General features: G+C 39.4%; 1 protein-coding gene across 1 annotated transcript in view; it reads left to right on the top strand.

Annotated features, from left to right (window-relative positions):
- Positions 1–19,483, top strand: part of MICAL2 (microtubule associated monooxygenase, calponin and LIM domain containing 2) — a 152,623-nt gene that overhangs the window by 48,129 nt on the left and 85,011 nt on the right. The window contains 10 exon segments of the mRNA XM_068398565.1: positions 8,333–8,540; positions 9,209–9,325; positions 10,159–10,260; positions 12,105–12,260; positions 13,200–13,300; positions 14,958–15,215; positions 16,049–16,164; positions 17,401–17,527; positions 17,739–17,829; positions 17,925–18,072. Coding sequence (XP_068254666.1) covers positions 8,333–8,540; positions 9,209–9,325; positions 10,159–10,260; positions 12,105–12,260; positions 13,200–13,300; positions 14,958–15,215; positions 16,049–16,164; positions 17,401–17,527; positions 17,739–17,829; positions 17,925–18,072 — 1,424 coding nt within the window.

Below are 19,483 nucleotides of genomic sequence, written 5' to 3'. Positions count from 1 at the left end.
TAAAGCATAAGAAATCGCTTCCTCTGGGTCTGTAGACAAGTCCTCTCCTGGCTGGTCAGCCCCTGACCCTGAAACCAAGTAGAGGATTAATTATTTTCTTGCAGTCGCAATCTTATGAGTGTCACTACTCACAAGACTCCTGGGACTCGAGGCTTGGTCTCTGCTTAGTCTCTCCTGTGCTCGGGGGCGAGACTCTTGGTGCCTTCGTTTCTTTATCTCTGTTCACCAGTTCTGTGTTTCTGGATTAATTGTTTTGTTTCGTGGTTTTGTTTTGGGATTTTTGCTAAGTTTTGAAGGATAGCCTTAAAGCATTATCTCAGTATGACAGGTGTAAGCCTACAAGAAAAGGCGAGGTATTTAAATGCTGCCAACCATATTAATGACCGGTATAGTCAGGCAACATTCTTTCTGCGAGGTTTATCTTGTTTTCATTTTGATTGTTTAAGCAGCTGGCCAAAAAAAAAAAAAAAGAAAAAAAAAAAGAAAGCAATCTCTTCTGGCTTTTGGGTGTGTTAGGGTTTTTTCCCTGTTTTCATTACAATGAAAGGCAGGTAAGAAAACAGCAAGTATGCTCTTAATTCCACAGGATGGTAGCAGGTGCATTTTGTGCTTCGTTTGAGGAGATTTTTGGATTAAACCACTTGTCTGATTTCTGGTGGACAATCTGTTTATTAAAAATAGTATAACATTTCTTTTCAGATGATATGCAGGTTTTCTTCAGATAACTGTAGCTGTGGTGCAGGGGAACTGAAAGTTTCTAGAAATACTTTTCAGTATTATGTCTACCAATTGCAAATTTTTAAAATTTATTTTTGTAAATTGTGATAAAAGCTCTGAGATCAAGTCAACATATTTAAATATGACCCATGCCACCTGATAGAGCTCTTCAGAAAAGCTCCAGATAACAAAGTCATGGCAGCTTTGGTGCCTCAACAAAGGAATTCTTGAACTTCTAACACACTGAGGGCATACAGCCTTTTGGTAATGTGTTGCATAGCAGACTATAAGTTTAAGATGTCTTTCATACCATTGTTTTAATTTCAAACTATGAAAAGTTTTTTTATATGTGAATCTAATATTAGTACATATATCTGAGAGACAGAGAGGATGGATGGACAAGTGTGTCCAAATTCATCCAGGAAAAATGAAGGCACGTGTTTTTTTCCATGCAGAAGCTTATCTTCCAAAAAAAGAGAAAAAAATCCCAGTAAAGATGAGCCAAATGAATGCAATAAATGTACTAATGTTTCACTTCTGGCATTTGGACCAAAGAAAACAGGAGGGCAATAAAGACAGATCCTCTGATCCCTGGATTGTGCCGCATCCAGCTGCAAGTGCAGCAACTGTAGGGCACAAATACTTGTGAAAGAGCTCTGTCCAAAATCGGCCTACATTAGGTAGCCTCAAATCCACGTTACAGCCTTTTAAGAAGAAAAATAGCAATGTCTCCATTTTTGCCAATTGCTGACACAGGTGCTTTTGGCAGGAGGTAGCAAAACTGCATATTTCTGAGGTGCTCAGCTGGGGGTACAAAGGGTAAAATACTGGTGGGATCAGAAACAGAAATGGACTCGTCGTGTTGCGCTTCCTGCAGCGGGACAGGGTTTTGTTGCTGTGGTTGGTGGCAATTAGGGGTGCGTGAGCCTCACTGTTCCCAGCTGCCTTTGAACTTCCCCAACAGTGGTATTTATGTGGTGTTCGCTCTCAAAAAAATGTCTGTTCAGCAAGATCCTGCTAGTCTTAATAATATTTTAAGGTAGATTTTGGAACTATCTGTAGTGCATTTAAGTAGTGTTCACATAAGCCTTTGGAGAATTAGGACCTCTTGTTAAAATACATTTAACTGAACATTATTTTTGCCAAACGAAACATTTTTAACCTTACTAATTTTATAAGGAGCTCATAAAACAGTATAATAGAGGAAAATACACTTTTAAAGATTATTTAATTTTTGTGGGGTGAGTTTAATTAGCTCCCATACCTTCTCTTCCCCTTTCTTTGATAGAAGAATTAATTTTTTTCTTCTTTTAATATTTGCATGTAGTATAGATCTGTTAACCACAGAAATTTGGAGTATAAGTCTCTGTATCTGGCCTCTTTTTAAAAATGAAGAAAAGAATTCTTGTTTTAGATTGGTACCATCCCTTTTCTATATATGTATGTAATCGAATGGACACCTTCCAAATCACTGTTGTATTTAGCTACAGTTATCATCACTGTTCTTGACAGGGTCATGTTCTGTTGCCTTTTAGTAAAACCAGTTGTATAGGCGTGGCAGTGTTCAACAAGCCAGGCAACAGGCAATGAGTACGAGCATCTCATGCAATGTAGGGCATGTTGCTGTCAAGAGAGTGCTGTACTCACGTAGCTCTAATGTATCTGGTAACTGAGCTATTTCATAGCTAGACATCCTTCGTTGGTGCCAGTGACTGAACTGGTTTGTAGAAAAGGAGATGACAAGCACTTTGTGTGGGGGTCTTCATCTAGAGAAGCAGCGGGTACCTGAATAGGGTTGTTGAGTTTAGGGAAGCAACCATATATTGAAGTGCTTTGGTAGACCAGGGCTGTAGCAAGATTAGACTCGCATCTTAGATTGACAACACCTGTCATGCCTATTGTGAGCTTAACTTTTTTTTTTTTTTTTTTTTAAGATAAAGCTTTATCTCTTGACATTTTTAACGTTGTCTGAAGTGGCATATAGACTTTTATTTTTCAGTGACTTCAAGTATAACGTTTCAAACTTTAAATTGGCTATTCCGTGGATTCTGGGTACATTTGACTGCACTGTTGTATCCAGTGACTGTCAATGAATTTATGTGATAAAATCTGAGACTGCAAATGCGAGATGAACTGTTAAGTCAGTAAGTCAGGAATGTCCTACTGAGCAGTCCTATTTTTGCCAGAAGCATTTTCGTGTCTAGTAAAGGGGATGAAGTGAAAAGCATTGTGGTGGAGAGAGCTTCCTGCTGCAGCTTCTGGTAGCTGTCTGCCTTAGCTGCTTATGCAGCTGTTTCTCTTTGGAGCCTTTCCAGAGAAACGGTCACTGCTGATCCAGAAAATGTGTTGTTTCATTACATTTCATGCCTATCTTGTGTTGTATCACATTTAGCACTATCATGAATAAGCACTTGCCCAAATCCATGTAGGATGTAATCCTCTGGAGTCAGTCAAATTAATCCCTGGTGCATCCCTGTCACTTTGGACGTTGCATGAAGGCCAGGGCCAGTGTGAAGTCCCAGGCTGTGGCAATGGACGTACCTGAGGCCCAGAGCAAATGATGGAAAATGGTTTGCCATGGAAAGGCAAAGCATTCTGTCGCTCTGTGTCCTGCACGCTGTCTGGGCAGGGGCAGAGCCTGCTGTCACAGCGTGGGGAGGCCCACAGCTGCTGGGGCCACCTGCAGCTCCAGGCAGTGGCTTCAAGGCGTGTGGGGAAAGCCACCCCTTGGTGCTCATTTCTAGCAGCATGATCCATTCCTATAGGTTTTGATTTCCAATTGGTGATTTGGGTAAATGGTACATATAAGCTAAAAGAAGTTAAATAATTTAGGTAGATAGTTTTCACTGTTTTTTCACTAGTATATGTGTGCATTTCCACTGAAGAGTAGAAGTGATTCTTCTGACTTGGTGCGCCTTAAGACAACGAAAGATCTCTCTGTTGCTGTTGCTATATCCAGTTGCTGTTGAGCTGGAGTCTAAAACTAATCTCTTCTTTTTCACCTCCTAAACAACTGAAAAGCAGAAATGAGAAAATCTTGGATTCCTGGAGTGATTGTGGCTTCTGTCTTCATCCCAAGAATATATGGGGAGTGGATGACAATTGAACACACTTATTTTCCAGGACTAATTTAATGGTTGGGTACCTTGGATAGGAGAGGAGTGGGTGAGAGTTGGACGATAACAGTGTAACTCATTGAGCTACAACAGGATTTGTCTGTTCTTAACTGTGCAAAGAGATGCTGTTTGGTTGCATCCCCCACCCACATACTACTACCAACTGGTAGATTCCTTGACTATGAGTGTGTAGATGCAGACAGCTAACTTTCTTTTTTACATTTTTCAAGGTAAATGAGTAGATTCTGCCTTTAAATTATTAAAGTGGATGAGATTTTTGTGCCTAAGTGATTGTGGAGTGTTATTTTTTGTTGTTGTTAAACATAGTGCTAGTATTCTTGCTCTCTCCCTCCTTCCTCTCAAAACCTCAGTCGTTTCTTTAAGCTTACTTTACTGTGTGAAAACCAATGGAGGCATTCTGCAAATTCTCAGCTGTTAAACTGCATATGTTTTTTCCAGAATGGGATATAGGTGCCTGGATTCACAGGCTGAAGATTTAATAGTGGGGGACTGGAGGGGTTGCAAGAGGCCCCTGCTTCGCACTCCTCTCTCCCTTTCCTCCCCTCCTATTTTTGTCATGTATTTGTACGTTATATACAGGAGATTGTATTGAAAACCTGCACCTGGCACAGTAGTTCTGCTTTTGGAGAGGTAACTTGTGCTGCTATTTAGCTCAGCTCTAAGTGCTTTTGTTCAGTGTAGAAACATTTTCTGCAGCTTTTCAAGGCACTGCCATTCTTAAACATACTAATAGAGAGGAAGTGGCATCTCCTACAGTCAGATTGACCTTTGAGTAGAATTAAGCTTATGAGACTTACCAAATGCTGCATATGTTTATATTATTACAAGTGAAACTTTCTGATATCTTTTAATTGTACCAGGAAAAAAATACATGAAGTTTCTGCTCTGTTTCACTGTAGAGATAAATAATGCAGTGAGTAGAATGTGCTTGGTTATAGTGTGGGACAAGATTTATACAGAATCAAATAATTATCTTTCAGGGAAAAGTACAGTACTTTTTAGCAGTACTATAGAAACATAGTATTTATGCAGCAGCTTAAGTAGTCAACTTTTATAAAATATGCATGGGCTTATTAGTGTTTTATTTTGAAGTACAAAAACTTCCATGCTTTACTTAAATATTTAAACTGAAATAGTCCTAAGTTTGTCACTAGCAGCTATTACTGGCCGGAGAACTCGTGGGCACAGCGCTGGGCTGCGGTGAGGGACAGGGCCACGGAGCGGCCAGGTTGGAGTCCTTGTCGCAACTCCCTTTCTCAGTGTGTACATATCCTCTTCTAGAGGACGTTTGCTCAATATTTTAAGCATTTGTAAGATCTTTGGATGAAATATGTGCAAAGATAAATTGTTTTCATAAGGGATAAAGGAGGAGACGGCATTTTAAAATCATGTGCTTTAATCTGCCACATGAATGCATAACTGTTTTCTCCCTCCTCATTTATTCTTTCTGTACTTTTACCTGCTCCTTGTTGTAATGTAGGTGCTGCTTTTGGGGAGTGTATTCAATTTAATGAAGCTTCTCATTTGACAGGAAGTATTTACATACATTTGCAGGCAGAAGATCAGTCCTTTATACTATCAGATTTTCTCTGAGAAAAACGTTTTCTCTCAATATATTTTTATCTTGTACTAACATGATACACTCTCGGTCGTAAAACAGGCTATAACATCCAACGTGATACTGATTCTTCAGGCAGGTCACAGAAGTCTAGTCATGATCTTATTCTTGCATAAGCTGCCCTGTAATCTATACAAGTCTCTCTCCCTTCGTTTCCAGCCTGAACAAGAAATATGCAAAAGCTCCTTGTCAGTCCTTTTCAGCAACTGTTAGTTTGATTAATTTGCGGAAGGTGCTTTGAAAAGTCAAGTTACCCTATACCTTTTTAGGAGATGATCTGGCACCATTAAAAGGCAGTTGAGCTGTGAATGGTGATGGGGATGTCAAGAAACTGTTGGCAGTTGTCCACCCGTTTGTTAGATTTCAGGGCTGATCGTTTGAGACTTCCTTATGTGATGTCCGTTGTCACGATCTGTGTTAAATGGCAAGAAATTAATTTCAAAAGCAGCCCCTGATGAGCCGGGAGACTGGGGTAACAGGAGGTGAAAATAGGAAGCCATTCAATGTTTATTCTAGGCTGACTACAAGAAGATTTCTCCTGTGACTTTGCAAGCAGAGAGCCGGGGAGGGGAGGGACAGGGCAGTGGTACAGTCCCTTTCCTTACTTAATAAAGGTAGGAACATAAACACAAGCCTTTTGTGCTGGTTTTGACCCCAGAAGTTTCAAAAAAGATGACAAAGTGCAAGAGTAAGCTCTACACCAGCAGGAAGTGTCCTTAATACATCAAAGAACAAATAGTTCTGAGACATAGATAAATACGTTTATGGAAGGTAACCATGGATGATTGCAAATATACAACCGTTTTTCACAGTGTCTCTAGGCAATTAGGAAGATATTTTGTCTGTGGTGATAGGAGGAGGGGAGAGGGCAGAATCCTCCTTAAAATTTTAACATACTCTGTTGCAGAGCATCAGGAGGAGCCAAGTGTTTTCTGTGTGGGTTTTATTACTTGGCCAGATCCACTGTGACTAAATCTCAAAAGACTGCTTTTTTTTAAAAGTTGCATTTATTTATATATATATATATAAAATACAGTTTGTTAGCCAAAAAAACAACCCCACCTTATCAAACCTTGTATGGTCTTTATTTATAAAATGTTTCGAACTGCTTGCTAAACATTACTGGAAAACTGTGTAGCTGTGAAGGCAGTCACTTAACTTGTCAGAGCTCAGAGTTCCCATGTTAATCACAACAAGCATATGCAGAAAAGAACTGACCCAGACTCCACCAGTGATCTTCTTCAGTCGGGATAACATTTGCACTCCATTTTCTTCCTCTATATAATTACATCTGTTAATGTTTTCTTAATATTTGGCATGCAGTGAGGAGTGTTCTTGTGAAATTATGAATTAAGTATGTTCTTTTAGGAGGAAGAAAGCCAAGTGGCTAATGCAACAACCTAATTTTAACTTATTTAATATCTCTAGTTAACAAAACACTTGCCTAAAGCAAAGCAAAAGCACCTCACAGGAGCTCTTCTTTCAGTGGGAATTTATTCGAATTATTTATTCAATTTTTGAAAAATTTTTGCACTTTTATGGCTAGGTTGGACAAAAGTCCTGGACAAAATTCAGCACCAGGTAATTCTTGCTTAAGTTGTTAAATTTGAAAACAAATGACGAACAAACCAAAATAAATAAATGACTCTGTTTTACGAAATTGAAATGTAATGGGAACCAGACTCGTATCGAATGAGCCTCCGGGTACGGTCCGTGCTTGCTTTGAAATTGTAATCACTGTCTGGCTATGTGTGCGGGACACACGGGAGCGTGTCTGGCGTCTGAGATAATGGGTTTGGATCTGCAATGCGACACAGCTCGGCCTCGCAGCCAGAGCTCTCCCCTCTGCTCAGGCCCACCTCGTCCCTCCCCACCTGAGCCCGGTCCTTGAACTGATGGCATAGGGTTTGTGAGGTCTGTGTGGGTTTGGGGGGGCTTTGACGGGGGGGGGGGGGGGGTTGTGGGGGTGTGTGGAACAACAACGTTGTCCAGCTAAAAGACTGTTTCTAATCAGTCTTTAGTAATCAGTCATGAAAATGTAAGCGTTAGATATGTTTGAGTTTTAATTAGTTTGTTTTCTGGAAATCCTTTGCATGTTAAGTCTATGAAAACTTACAGCTGTAAGCTGAAATTTGGGTAAGAATTGTCTGTAATAGTTTCTGAAGCGGTTCTTCTGAGGATGCCCAAACTTAGATTTCAGCTCCTAAAATGTGATCTCCATGAACGTGAGGATGTTGACCACTGTGTGAAATGGAATAGAACAGGCCGAGTTTTCCAGCTCCGGTGAATCAGGACAAGTCTGCTGACTTCTCTTGACATGCCCTGCTTTACAGCAGTAGGTGAACTAGGGTGTTTTCAAGATACACCATCACTTGAAAGAATAACTAATACTGCAAGAGTACCGGCTTATCATAGATTTATCTAACAAGTTTAGCAAACATACACCAATTTCCTCTTTAAAACAAAAAAAGCCTACACCAAGACCACTTATTTCCTTTCCCCTCCCTTTTATGTAGGTGTAATCCTGTTTACTGCAAGCACTTTTGAAACACTAAATGTGAGAGAGTTAGAAACGTACAAACAGGTGCTCAAAAGTGTTTGGCTTTTTGCTGTTTCTTCTGTTAGATCTTTTTATCAAATGCTTTCACATCTGCATGAAGCACAGTTTATCCTTTTGTATAAATTGACTGAAGACCACATGTGAACAAAATTTGAATGTTTATTGATATAAATAGATGGCTTAATACACTCTCAGTAGCATAAGTCCGGTTGAATATCAAGTTGTGCCAATAGAATAAGTTAGAAACTATGTGGAAGTCAATGTGAAACCCTGTGTAAGACTCCTTCTTTTCTCTGCTAGTGTTTAATTATCGGAGGTGGCCCATGTGGCTTGCGGACTGCCATAGAACTTGCCTTCCTGGGAGCCAAAGTCGTCGTCGTGGAAAAGAGAGACACTTTTTCAAGAAACAATGTGTTGCATCTCTGGCCATTTACAATCCATGACCTCCGGGGACTGGGAGCAAAGAAATTTTATGGAAAATTCTGTGCAGGATCTATTGATCACATCAGTAAGTATCTGAAGGCATGGGCACTGTTCAGGTGAGAGGTGTACCAAGGTCAGAAGATTAATGGAGACTTTCTTGATTTGGCAGAAAGCTCGTTTGCCTTAAACATGTGCAAGTGCTTGCGCGCACTCGCACAGAGGAAAAAAACCGATCTCATTAAAGCAAAATGGCAATTGAGCAAATGACAGTCTTATGGAGCAGCTTTTTTGTTAGTCTGGATTTGTTAAGCAATAGGTTTTTATTATGAAGTATGAAGAATATTGATATTCATTCTAGTATGTTGAAGATAGACATAACCCTTAATCTAATGAGAAAATATGCAAAAGTGGGATATTTTACGGGGAAATATGCTGTAATGTCTTCTATCTTAAAATGGTCAACATACTGATTAGCAGATCCTTTAAATATCATTAAGAAGGAAAGCTCTAAAAAAAAGTATTGTAAGAAACTCACTGAAATGAATTTTATTACCTACGAGATTGTGCTGCAAGAGGAAAACGAGACAGAAGAGAACATCCTTCTCTGATGCTAGCTACATTTACGTTTGTCACAGTGTGGGAAATAATAATGCTGCATGCTCACGTTAACAATGAATATCAGCTGGGTGACATGCTGGTAGCGGCTGTGATTACTTACATATTAAATATATCTTTGTTACTTGCTGTCTACAGGTATTCGACAACTTCAACTTATCCTCTTCAAAGTTGCACTTATACTAGGAGTTGAAATCCATGTGAACCTAGAATTCGTGAAAGTCCTGGAACCTCCTGAAGATCAAGAAAACCAAAGTATTGTTTATCATAACGTGGTTCTGTACACAGTAACTTCTTTTTATGTCAGGCCTTATATGTGTAATCATTCGAGGTAGTTGAATTCTGTTTAAAGAAATGGGAGTCTTGCCCTTCTTATTAAGCTAGGTTTGCTATATGCAGTCATATTTGTAATAAGTATCATTGTGACAGAGCACTGATAATTCTTAAAATACGACCCAGTCAGAGAAGTTGAGGTTTTGCACTATGCTTTCTGGAATGCGTTTGAGGCTTTGTAGGGAGTCTGGTGTAGGTTTTTGGTATCTTCTTGCAAAAACAATTTTTGATTGATAATAAAAATATTGAGGATGGATTAAGCTCTCTGGGCCTCATTTTGATTTCACATTTGATGTAACTTCTACTGGCACACACAGTCTTATCAGCTGTCTTATGCTAGATTTTTAAATAAAATAGAGAAAGATTTCTCATCTTTTTTTTCTATTTGTTTTAAGATAGTATTTAGGGTGTAATAGCAATCGAATATTTTAAAATTTTACTTTAATGAAAATACTATGTTATCTATCTTTAAATGGTCATATAGTGACAGTAGAATAAATATATTGTTTTAAGTAGTTAAAGCATATACAATTTAAAAATTTTATATTGACAGTTAATGAGCTTGACACCTTGCTAATACAGCCTGAACATAGCTTTGACTGCAGCAGAACTTCCCTCCATCAGACCAATGCAGAACTGAGCTCCGTTTGAATGAGAAATGGACCATTTATCTTAATGCCCTTTCTTCAGACTCTGAAATAACTTCTCCATTGTATTACTGAAGAATGAATAAATGTTATTCTCTGTATTTTTAGAGATAGGTTGGAGGGCTGAATTTCTCCCCGAGGATCATCCTTTGTCAGAGTATGAGTTTGATGTTATTATTGGTGCAGATGGCCGCAGGAACACATTGGAAGGTAGGTGAATGTATGCTTTTAGCCTTATTAATGGTCTTTAAGGTATTTTGGAAGGCCTGAAAGTCAGAGGAGAACAAAAAGCAACAGGCTACTTTTCAATCCACTGAAGTCTGTGTGGAAACTATTTTTTACGTGGTATTTTCTGCTTTTGTTGTTAAGTTATAGCTCAAAATAAAGACATTGAATGTCATTACTGATTCTTGGCACTGTGTATCTGCACTGCCTACAAAGTGCATCATGATGCCATTGGGCTTGCTTCAAGGTTAAGTAATTATATGATGATTAACTTTAAGGAGGCCGACAAGTCAGGAATTGAATAGTCTTTCCTCTTGTGCTGTAAATTTGCACTACACGTTTGACAAAATGCGACTGCCAGGTATTTAATGAAGGCATCGGAGGTATTGCTCTTTCACAGAGGTGATTTAACTTGAGAAGCAGTTACTTTGGAAAAGATAACAAAAGGTAATAAATAACTCTAAGGTGGGGGGTGGGAAAGGGGAGGAAATGCTTCATGAACTGGAGTCACTGCTAAGAATTCAGACCACCTGAGCTGTCTTTCTTAGTGAGATGCTAGCTGAGCTGCTCCTGTATCACATGAAAAAACCTGTTACTTAATCATATGTTCCCCTTGTAGCTTTCATTATATACATGTTAGTTTCAGTTCACTAAGAACACTATTTCCTGTTTTTGTTAGCTTCATAGTTTGTCTGGTTATTCTTATATCTGCCAACCACAATATGCCTGAGTTAATTTTCCTTATAATGCCCTATTAGAAATTTCCCCACACTATTGTTCCCCCATAAAAGACTGTTTAAATAGTCAGGTATCAGCAAAACGAAATTATTCTTACCTCAGCTGCGGACTCTATTGAGATGTTAATGTTATTGTAGTACCGTAATCTAAGGAAATATTTGGTGCACTGAAGATTGTTTACATGCAGAAGCTGGTATTGTAATATTAAATCTATCCCAATGAAGTAATGAGAGCATATCAAGAAGCACAGAGACAAAAATTCGTTGCTGATTTATTTATTCTTAGAAAATACATGTGTTCTCTGAAAAGTCATCTGCAATTGGCTAAAAATACTCTAAAGACCCTCTGTCCTACTTCAGAATTTACTTACAGATAAGGGGAATATGCAGAGGGAAAAACTTAAATATGTGATTGCAAGATTGTGGCTTAGTGGGCTGCTTTTTTTTTTTGTGAAAAGAGGAAGCTAGGATGGTGTGAGAGAGTGAGTAACTTCACAGTCAGTCTCACCTTGGAAGTATAACGGTTAAGCCACTGAATATTTTTCAACACCTCGTATCCCTGAAAAACCTCATTAACTGGTATTGTGTGGACCTAAGCACTGTTACAGAGGTTTCTGTTTTTCATATCTTTCTCTGCTGCTTTTGACTGCTCATCTCTTGCATGTTTTTTCATAAGCTGTTTACTGTCTATGTAACAAAAATCTTACTTGCTCTTTGGCATTTTAAAAATGTTTCCCTCCATTAAATTTGATCTGCTCTATTTCCAGTCTGTTTTTCTTTAGTCATCATTTGTTGTTAACTTCTTCCCATGTTCAACTTCTTCCGATAGTTCCCCTCCAGAACTATTTTTTTTTTTTTTAGTGAGACTTTATCTCGAATGCAGTACAGCTCCAGTTTTGCAGCTGGGAGTGGGGAGAAGAGACCTTTGCATTCAAGGGCATTTTGGAGGAATGACAGAATCGGCTGATGGTGTGTTGTTTGATGAAGTGTAGGACTAGATGTAGGAAAGAGACTTAGCTGCCTTGAGCTGACCCTTGCTGAAAGTCCAATGTGAAGTTTCCAGTGTTTCTAATTCTTTTCTTTGCTTACCAGGTTTCAGGAGGAAGGAGTTTCGTGGAAAGCTGGCTATAGCTATCACTGCCAATTTTATAAACAGAAATACAACTGCAGAAGCCAAAGTAGAAGAAATTAGTGGTGTTGCTTTCATCTTCAATCAGAAGTTCTTCCAGGACCTTAAAGAGGAAACGGGTGGGTGCATCCTCATTTTTTCCCACAACCAAATAAAAGAGGCAATAGAGGAACTCTTCATCTGCCAAGGCACCCTCCTGTTCCTATTAACATCAATTCAAAAATATTGGGTAAAAAAACACAAGTGATAAAATGCTGTTGATGTCAGAATCTTGCAGATGGAGGTGTCCATTTATGGTACAGTGGGATTTTCTTTTAGCTTGTGCGTTGCCACATCGTAGCTTGTTTTAATGTTTAAATTTTTCTCAACTGTAAAAATGTCTGCTATGTTCAACAAATTTAGAAGAGCGTTTTCAGTGCCCAGAGATTTCCCTTAAGACATGGTTTGTTTTGTTTGTATCTGTTCACATACTGAACAGCTTAAACCCTGTGAAAAAGGCTCTGCCCTTCTGGGAGGAGTTTATTCTTGCTTTTTGATGTGTAGATCTGATAAACAGAAAAGAACTAGACAGGAATCTGCCATAAATACTTAAAATATAAACTGTGAAATACATTTGTATGCAAAAGGATTTCAGAATAGTTGCATCCACTGTCAGTACAAGCAACTCCATTCTTGATTTTACAGATTATTATTGTTATTGAAACAAAAACTCCTGGTTAGACCCAACGCCAGTGGCCTAGCAACCTAAAAAGCATTTTGTTCCCTTGGCTCCCCTTTTCTACCTCAGAAGGTTGTTACGGCTGTAGTTAACTGGCTATTCCTTAAAAGGATGCTAAATAACTTTAAATTATGCTGAGAGAAACTCTTGTGGGGTAAGGCCGATCTCCTCTCTTGTTTTATTTTGTTTTAGAGCATCTTGTCCACTAGTGCTTCATCCCAGATGGGAAAGTGAATGTATCCCAAGAAGGAAACATACCCGTGGGGATCAATTGCATGATGTTAGTAAATGACACAGACAATGCACTGTACTTAGTAACAAATGTATTATCTCTTTTCAGGAATTGACCTGGAGAATATTGTTTACTATAAAGATAACACTCATTATTTTGTGATGACAGCAAAAAAGCAGAGTCTTCTGGACAAAGGAGTGATTATTAATGTATGTAAACGTGCTGGCTAAAAGCCTATGTTATTTACTTGGCAGAGAATAAATGTGAACATCTGCATAAACGTTGTTGCATGTTAGAGAGGGTGTTTATAGACTTACTAGATGACTCCATTAAAGCTCAGATCACTTAGATCTTACTCTGACTTTTTTTGTTTCTTTGTTTTCCCCTCCAGTCAGGACAAAGTTTCTGTAGAGAACTGAAAACAATACTTCCTAAATTTGTCAGTTCTGAAACTGGCTGAAATGGGATCTTGACTCACCTTGGAAATACATGGTGTGGTCATCACAGCAGAAAATAAAAACCTCATTTATTTAAAGGTGAACTTAGCACAGCTATATTAAATTTTATCAGGCAAAGGAGGAAGTGTTAAAACCTACCCCAGGCTAAATTGCAAATTCTCTAAAGTGGGTGAAACATGATAGAAGGAGGCTATAAACATGATGGCCTGAACTTCCAGAGGTATTTGCTTGGAACTGTGAGGCCTTTTTTTCTTCTTTTTTTTTTTTCCTTTTTCCTTCTTATTCTGTAAGATGTGAGGATTTATTTTCTTTTGTTTCTAGAAAGTGTTTTGGCACCATTTAAACTTCTCTTCCTGGAAACCCAAGAGAGGTCAATTTTTCCTGCAAAGTAATACAGTGCCAAAACAGTCGAGTATAATTTCCCGAAGGAAGTACTTGTGGGGAGCTATCAGGCGGCTTTTTGGTTTTCTGATGGGACCACTTAGCTCAGTGCCATGATTTTCTGACCTTTTGGAGAACAGGGGCTCCCAGGGCAGAGCAGCTGGCCTTGCCTCGCTGGGATGGGAGAGGGGAAGGGCAGCAGCCCCTGGCAGCATTGGGGGGAGGCAGGAGTTGGGCCCTGGGGTTGAGGGGCTGATGTCTGTAGGTGGGCACAGTCCCAGGAGATCTGTGCGGAGTCTGGAGGAGAGGAGCAGCAGCCATGGCCTGTCAGAGCTGTTTCCCTGACCTGCTCAGCTCTGAGTGGGGAAAAAGAACTGTCTAAAACAACTGGGCTAATAGCGGTTCTGTGGTATCATCCCTGCGATTAGGGGTCTCATCCATGATAAAGCTGTAAATAGAAACTGCCTTACTAATGATCACTGACTTTAAGTAGGATGACTTGTAAAGGCAGGGTCCTTCGCCACACTGGCCGAAAAGAAACCCAGCCCAAAACAAAACAGCAGAAAAGCTTCTACGATCCAAGTTTGAATGTGTTGTTACTGAGATGTTAAGTCAAACCTTCAGGCTGAGACCCGCGTGTTATGTCGTCAGTACGTTGGTATTTCTGCTCTCACGTGGTTTCAGGTGTGAGTTGCACACATGCAGAAAAGCATTGCAGTGACGATGAGAACATCTTTTGATGGCAGGGAAGTAATGTTATGAAAATAACACATAACTGAGGAACTGGGAGGCACTGTAATATTCTATTGCAAATAAAGCTGCTTATTCAGTGTTGGCATAGAGAGTTCCTGTTTGGGGTAGTACAGTAACCTATGTCTGTTTATTAACTTTTTGGAGGAGATGACAAATCTCACTTAGTTCTTTATGCTGTGAGGTGTGTGGTTGTCACTCATGCTGTAAGACTGCAACGTTCTGATCCAGAGAGGATAGCTGGAGTATCTAATCCTACGTGCTTCTCCCCTTGCAGGACTATATTGATACTGAACTGCTCCTCTGTGGGGAAAATGTGAACCAGAGCAATTTGCTGTCCTATGCCAGAGAAGCTGCTGACTTTGCAACCAATTACCAGCTGCCTTCCTTGGATTTTGCAATTAATCACTATGGGCAACCAGATGTAGCAATGTTTGATTTTACTTCCATGTATGCATCTGAAAATGCTGCGCTAGTGAGAGAGAGGCACAGACATCAGCTCCTTGTGGCGCTTGTTGGGGATAGTTTGCTTGAGGTATATCTTGGAATGACTTCCAAGGAGTCTTTTTTTTTTTTTCCCCCCCCTTAATTCAGCCATTCAATCTATCCTCCAAAACAGTTTGTCTTCTCTTACATGTCCTGAAACAATGGTACCTTCTTTGGAATAGATTTTTCTTTTCCTTTTTCTTTTCCTTTTTTTTTTTTTTTTTTTAATGTCATGGTTTATGTCATAACTAATGCTTGGCTGGCAGTCTCTGGCTGAGATTCTGTTTTGCTTTATGCAAGTTGTATTTCTGTCTGAAAACTGTGAGCTGTGTGTCCTCAGCTTGGGTGCATGGTATAATTTTCCTGACTTCAGTCAAAGAGAAAAACTTGATCCAAATTTTTATTGCAGTCTCTTCGCCTTAATACGTTCTCTTTCTGAAGTGAAAAGTGTATGTTGCAACTAATATATATATTTTTTTAACTCATGCTGACAGCCTGAAGTGTTTGAAAAGATCAGTCCAAAGCAAAATTAGGACATGAGAAGAAAGGCATCTTTTTTACTTTTTTTTCCCTTGACTAATTCTTGAGTACTGAATCTTTCTTTTTTTTTTTCCTCAGGCTTTACCTTTTGAGGTTAAGAAATTTGTTTTTAAATGTAGAAGTTAAAAAAAGAAAAAGTGAAAGCAGTCTTTTTCATTACCTAATACTTGGAGGACAGAAACGTCTAAAAACTGCAAGAGTTGGCTGTGTTGTATTTTAATTCTTTCTGGGCTACTTTTCTAAGACAGTGTGAAACCCTAGACTCCAAATTTACATTGCAAGATACTTTTCTAATAAGACTTTAAGAAATACAAGGAATTAAAATGTAGATGCTTCTTACAGCCCTTCTGGCCAATGGGTACTGGCTGTGCAAGAGGCTTCTTAGCTGCTTTTGATACTGCATGGATGGTTCGGAGCTGGGCTCAAGGAAAACCCCCATTGGAAATCCTTGCTGAACGGTGAGTGCTGCTTTTGTCTTCTCCGTCGTTTTCAGTGTGTTGAAGAGTTGCAGTAATGGTAGAAGGCAGTGGAAGATAGAATGCCAACAGGAGAAATGTTCTTCTTCACTGCAGTGGCACTGGATTGAAATTACCTATTCCTTTAGTTTACTGAACAATTTACAATAGCAGTAGGCTGTTGCTCTGTAAACTTCTGCACACTAGTACAGAGACCCAGCAACGTGCATGACATGGGTTTAAATCACTAATTTAAGTTCCTAATGACTAGAATTAAATGTGATCCTTAAGGAAATAAACCAAAGATACCTTGTGTCAAAAGACTAACCCTCCAACAATCTCAGCACTTGTTGTTTTTTTTTTAATTTAAAAATAAAAATCCCTGAAACAAGTCTAAATAAATACTTTAATAGGTTCTGTATTTGGTATCTGTGATTTCAACTCTCCATTTTAGCTTAGTGGCCCTGGTGCCCTCTTTATTTAGGCTGATAAATGTGTGGCAAAGGAGAATTGCTATAATGCTGCATCATAAGCTTCTCTATGTAATGTCTTTTTGACCAGAGCAAAAAATCTGTTGTTAAGTACACCAGCAATCCTTGTGTTGCTGTGGTCTGATGGTTGAAGTTGCTGACTTTGGTCCTGATGGCAACTGCCCTGCTCAGCTACAGCTGCCCAGGCTGTTTCAGGGACAGATACATAATAGAAATAGTTATGGTTGTGGTAATGCAAGTAGAAGCATTACTAAGTACAGTGCTTTGAGAAGTTTTAAGATAGAAGCCTGTGGGATGACTCAAACATGGCATAGTCCCAAATGGAAAATTGAACAGCATAATAAAAAAGGCTGTGGTAGTTATAGGAATTGCAGAATGACGGGATTTAGTGCTGTTATGTGGTAAAGAAGTTACTCCTTGGGTGGAGGTTAAAGCAAAACCAGATGACCGAATGATGTAACCTCCTTTTTTTTTTTTTCTTTTCTTATTTTTCTTGCTCGCTTCCTGCCTCAGGAAAATATGGGCATAAGTTCTAAGAGTCTGTCTTTTTGTTGTGCTTTTTCTGTCTGGCATCCTTCTGCTGAAGGGGGATAAGAAATGGGATGGATGCATTATGCATTTAGTGCGTAACACTTGTCCTGGCAGAATCAAAATAAGGTGCAGGTAGCTGAAAAAAAAAAAAAAAAAAGTCTTTATATAATAAATATTTATTTTAATCAATATCTCTTCCATCTTTTTTCTCTATAAGAGAGAGCATTTATCGACTGTTGCCTCAGACTACCCCTGAAAATATTAACAAGAACTTTGACCAGTATACCATTGACCCAGGAACAAGATACCCGAACTTGAACTCAAGCTGTGTCCGACCTCACCAGGTCAGTACGTAAAAGGCTTGCTTGTAAAATCACAGTTCATTTTTTGTGCAGGAGAAGTAGGGCCACAAGTAGGACATAAACAAAATCTTCAGGAGACTCCTTAGTTTAGATCCAGCTATTGATAAATTTAACCTAGAAAGAAAACTCTTTTTTTTTTTTTTTTTCTCTCAAGCAATTCTAACATTGTGCTGACAATTGCTTTTACTTGTAGGTGAGACAATTATATGTTACCAACGAGTTACAACAATGTCCTCTTGAAAGAGTAAGCTCCATTAGAAGATCAGTGAATCTCTCAAGACATGGTATGTGACATCTCATGTTTACTGTGGCTTAATACTTGGATCCTTCTACGCATACAAAAACTGATTGAAATGTTTGCTCTCCACTGTAACTGCAGAGTCAGATACTCGACCTAACAAGCTTTTGACCTGGTGTCAGAAACAGACAGAAGGGTACCGTGATGTTAACGTCACAGACCTGACTACCTCCTGGAAAAGTGGCCTTGCGTTGTGTGCAATTATCCATCGCTTCAGACCTGACCTCATGTAAGTGATATCTGTAGATCTTGTTGAGTGTAGGATATATTAAACAGTTACCGAAGTATAGTGTAAAACCAACCAGCACAGCACTGATACTCTACAGTTCCCTTCTATTGATGGTTTTTGCAAGAAGGTACACACCATTGCCAGGTTTGGGGAATGGGGAGGGTGGGGTTGGTTTTGCTTTGTTTTTTTCTGTATGTCCTTGCATGCCATTTAAAATGAAATATATATGCTTTCAAAGAGCTGGGAAGGCTTTGAACCTTATGACTTATGATCATGTTTGTAGGAGTCACATGGCTATTTAAAACAAAAATTGCAGTGCTTGGAGAATGTGAGTGTTGCATTACTAGGTCCCTGGAGACAGGTTTTTAGTGTATGTTTAAAACCACAGCCATAATGGCACTGTCATGAGTTACGGAAATACTGGGATGAGCCTTAAATGAGCCATCCTCAGTGTGTTCTAGTGGTTGCTGTGACAGTCATGTAGGGAAACGTTGGGCCACGGAGGTGCCGCAGGAGATGGTGGTTTTGCACAACTCTTTGTCCAGGGGAGCGCAGTACCCTTGCACGTGGGCTATGCAACAAGGGCTGGCCCTTGAAAATTAACTGCTTTGGGGATTGAATGTCAGCCAGCATTCCCCTTTTGACAGGGGTCCTAATCCTACAAGACCCGACTGGCACTGGGTTAGTGGGCCTGCTTGATGCAGTCTGTGGTGGGGTGGCCCTTCTGTCTTCTCACCAGTCTCCAAACTGCAGCGGATGCATTCTTTTTCCTTCCTACACAGACTTAGGAGTCACGAGTTAATTATTGTCAGCCTCCCTTTATTGTGGATAAATGAAAGAAATGATTGAGCTCTTTTATGAGGTGTGATAAGTTGGAAAAAATAGGAGTGATACCCAGGGTGCTTGTTTGCACAGCTTTGCCAGAGGAAGAGCTAACATTGCAAGAATAAGATATTTTTTTTCCCTGGGGTTAGTTTAAAAAAAAATGGAATTATGGATAGTTTTGTGAATATAAGGGGGGAAGAGAGAGTGAAGAAAGCAAAGTAATCTTTGCTGTCTGTGGAAAGCATGTCTCTTAAGCACTGCTGTCTCTAGAAAGCTGATAGATTTATCTTCCTGAGTTTACAGACCTCCTGCTGTTTAATTAACATCGTGTTCGGGTTGCGTTGGCTTTTTGTATTAAGTGGGACTGCTGAAGGACTTGGCCAGATGAGAGGCGGCTGGCTGTGGGCTGAGGGCTGCCTGCACCCCCTGGCTCCAGAAGTAGGCAGAGTGTGTGGGTGGGGGGTAGAGAGAGAAATTCTTTGGGGGTTCAAAAACTCACATTCCTTATGAGGAGAAACAAACTACCTTTCCTGGAGCTTTGTAATTTATTCACATGTTTATTTTAATCATGAATTTTGGACGCCAT

Source organism: Nyctibius grandis, chromosome 4 (assembly GCF_013368605.1).
Source record: "Nyctibius grandis isolate bNycGra1 chromosome 4, bNycGra1.pri, whole genome shotgun sequence".
Taxonomy (NCBI): domain Eukaryota; kingdom Metazoa; phylum Chordata; class Aves; order Nyctibiiformes; family Nyctibiidae; genus Nyctibius; species Nyctibius grandis.
This window is presented reverse-complemented; position numbering and strand designations above follow the sequence as displayed.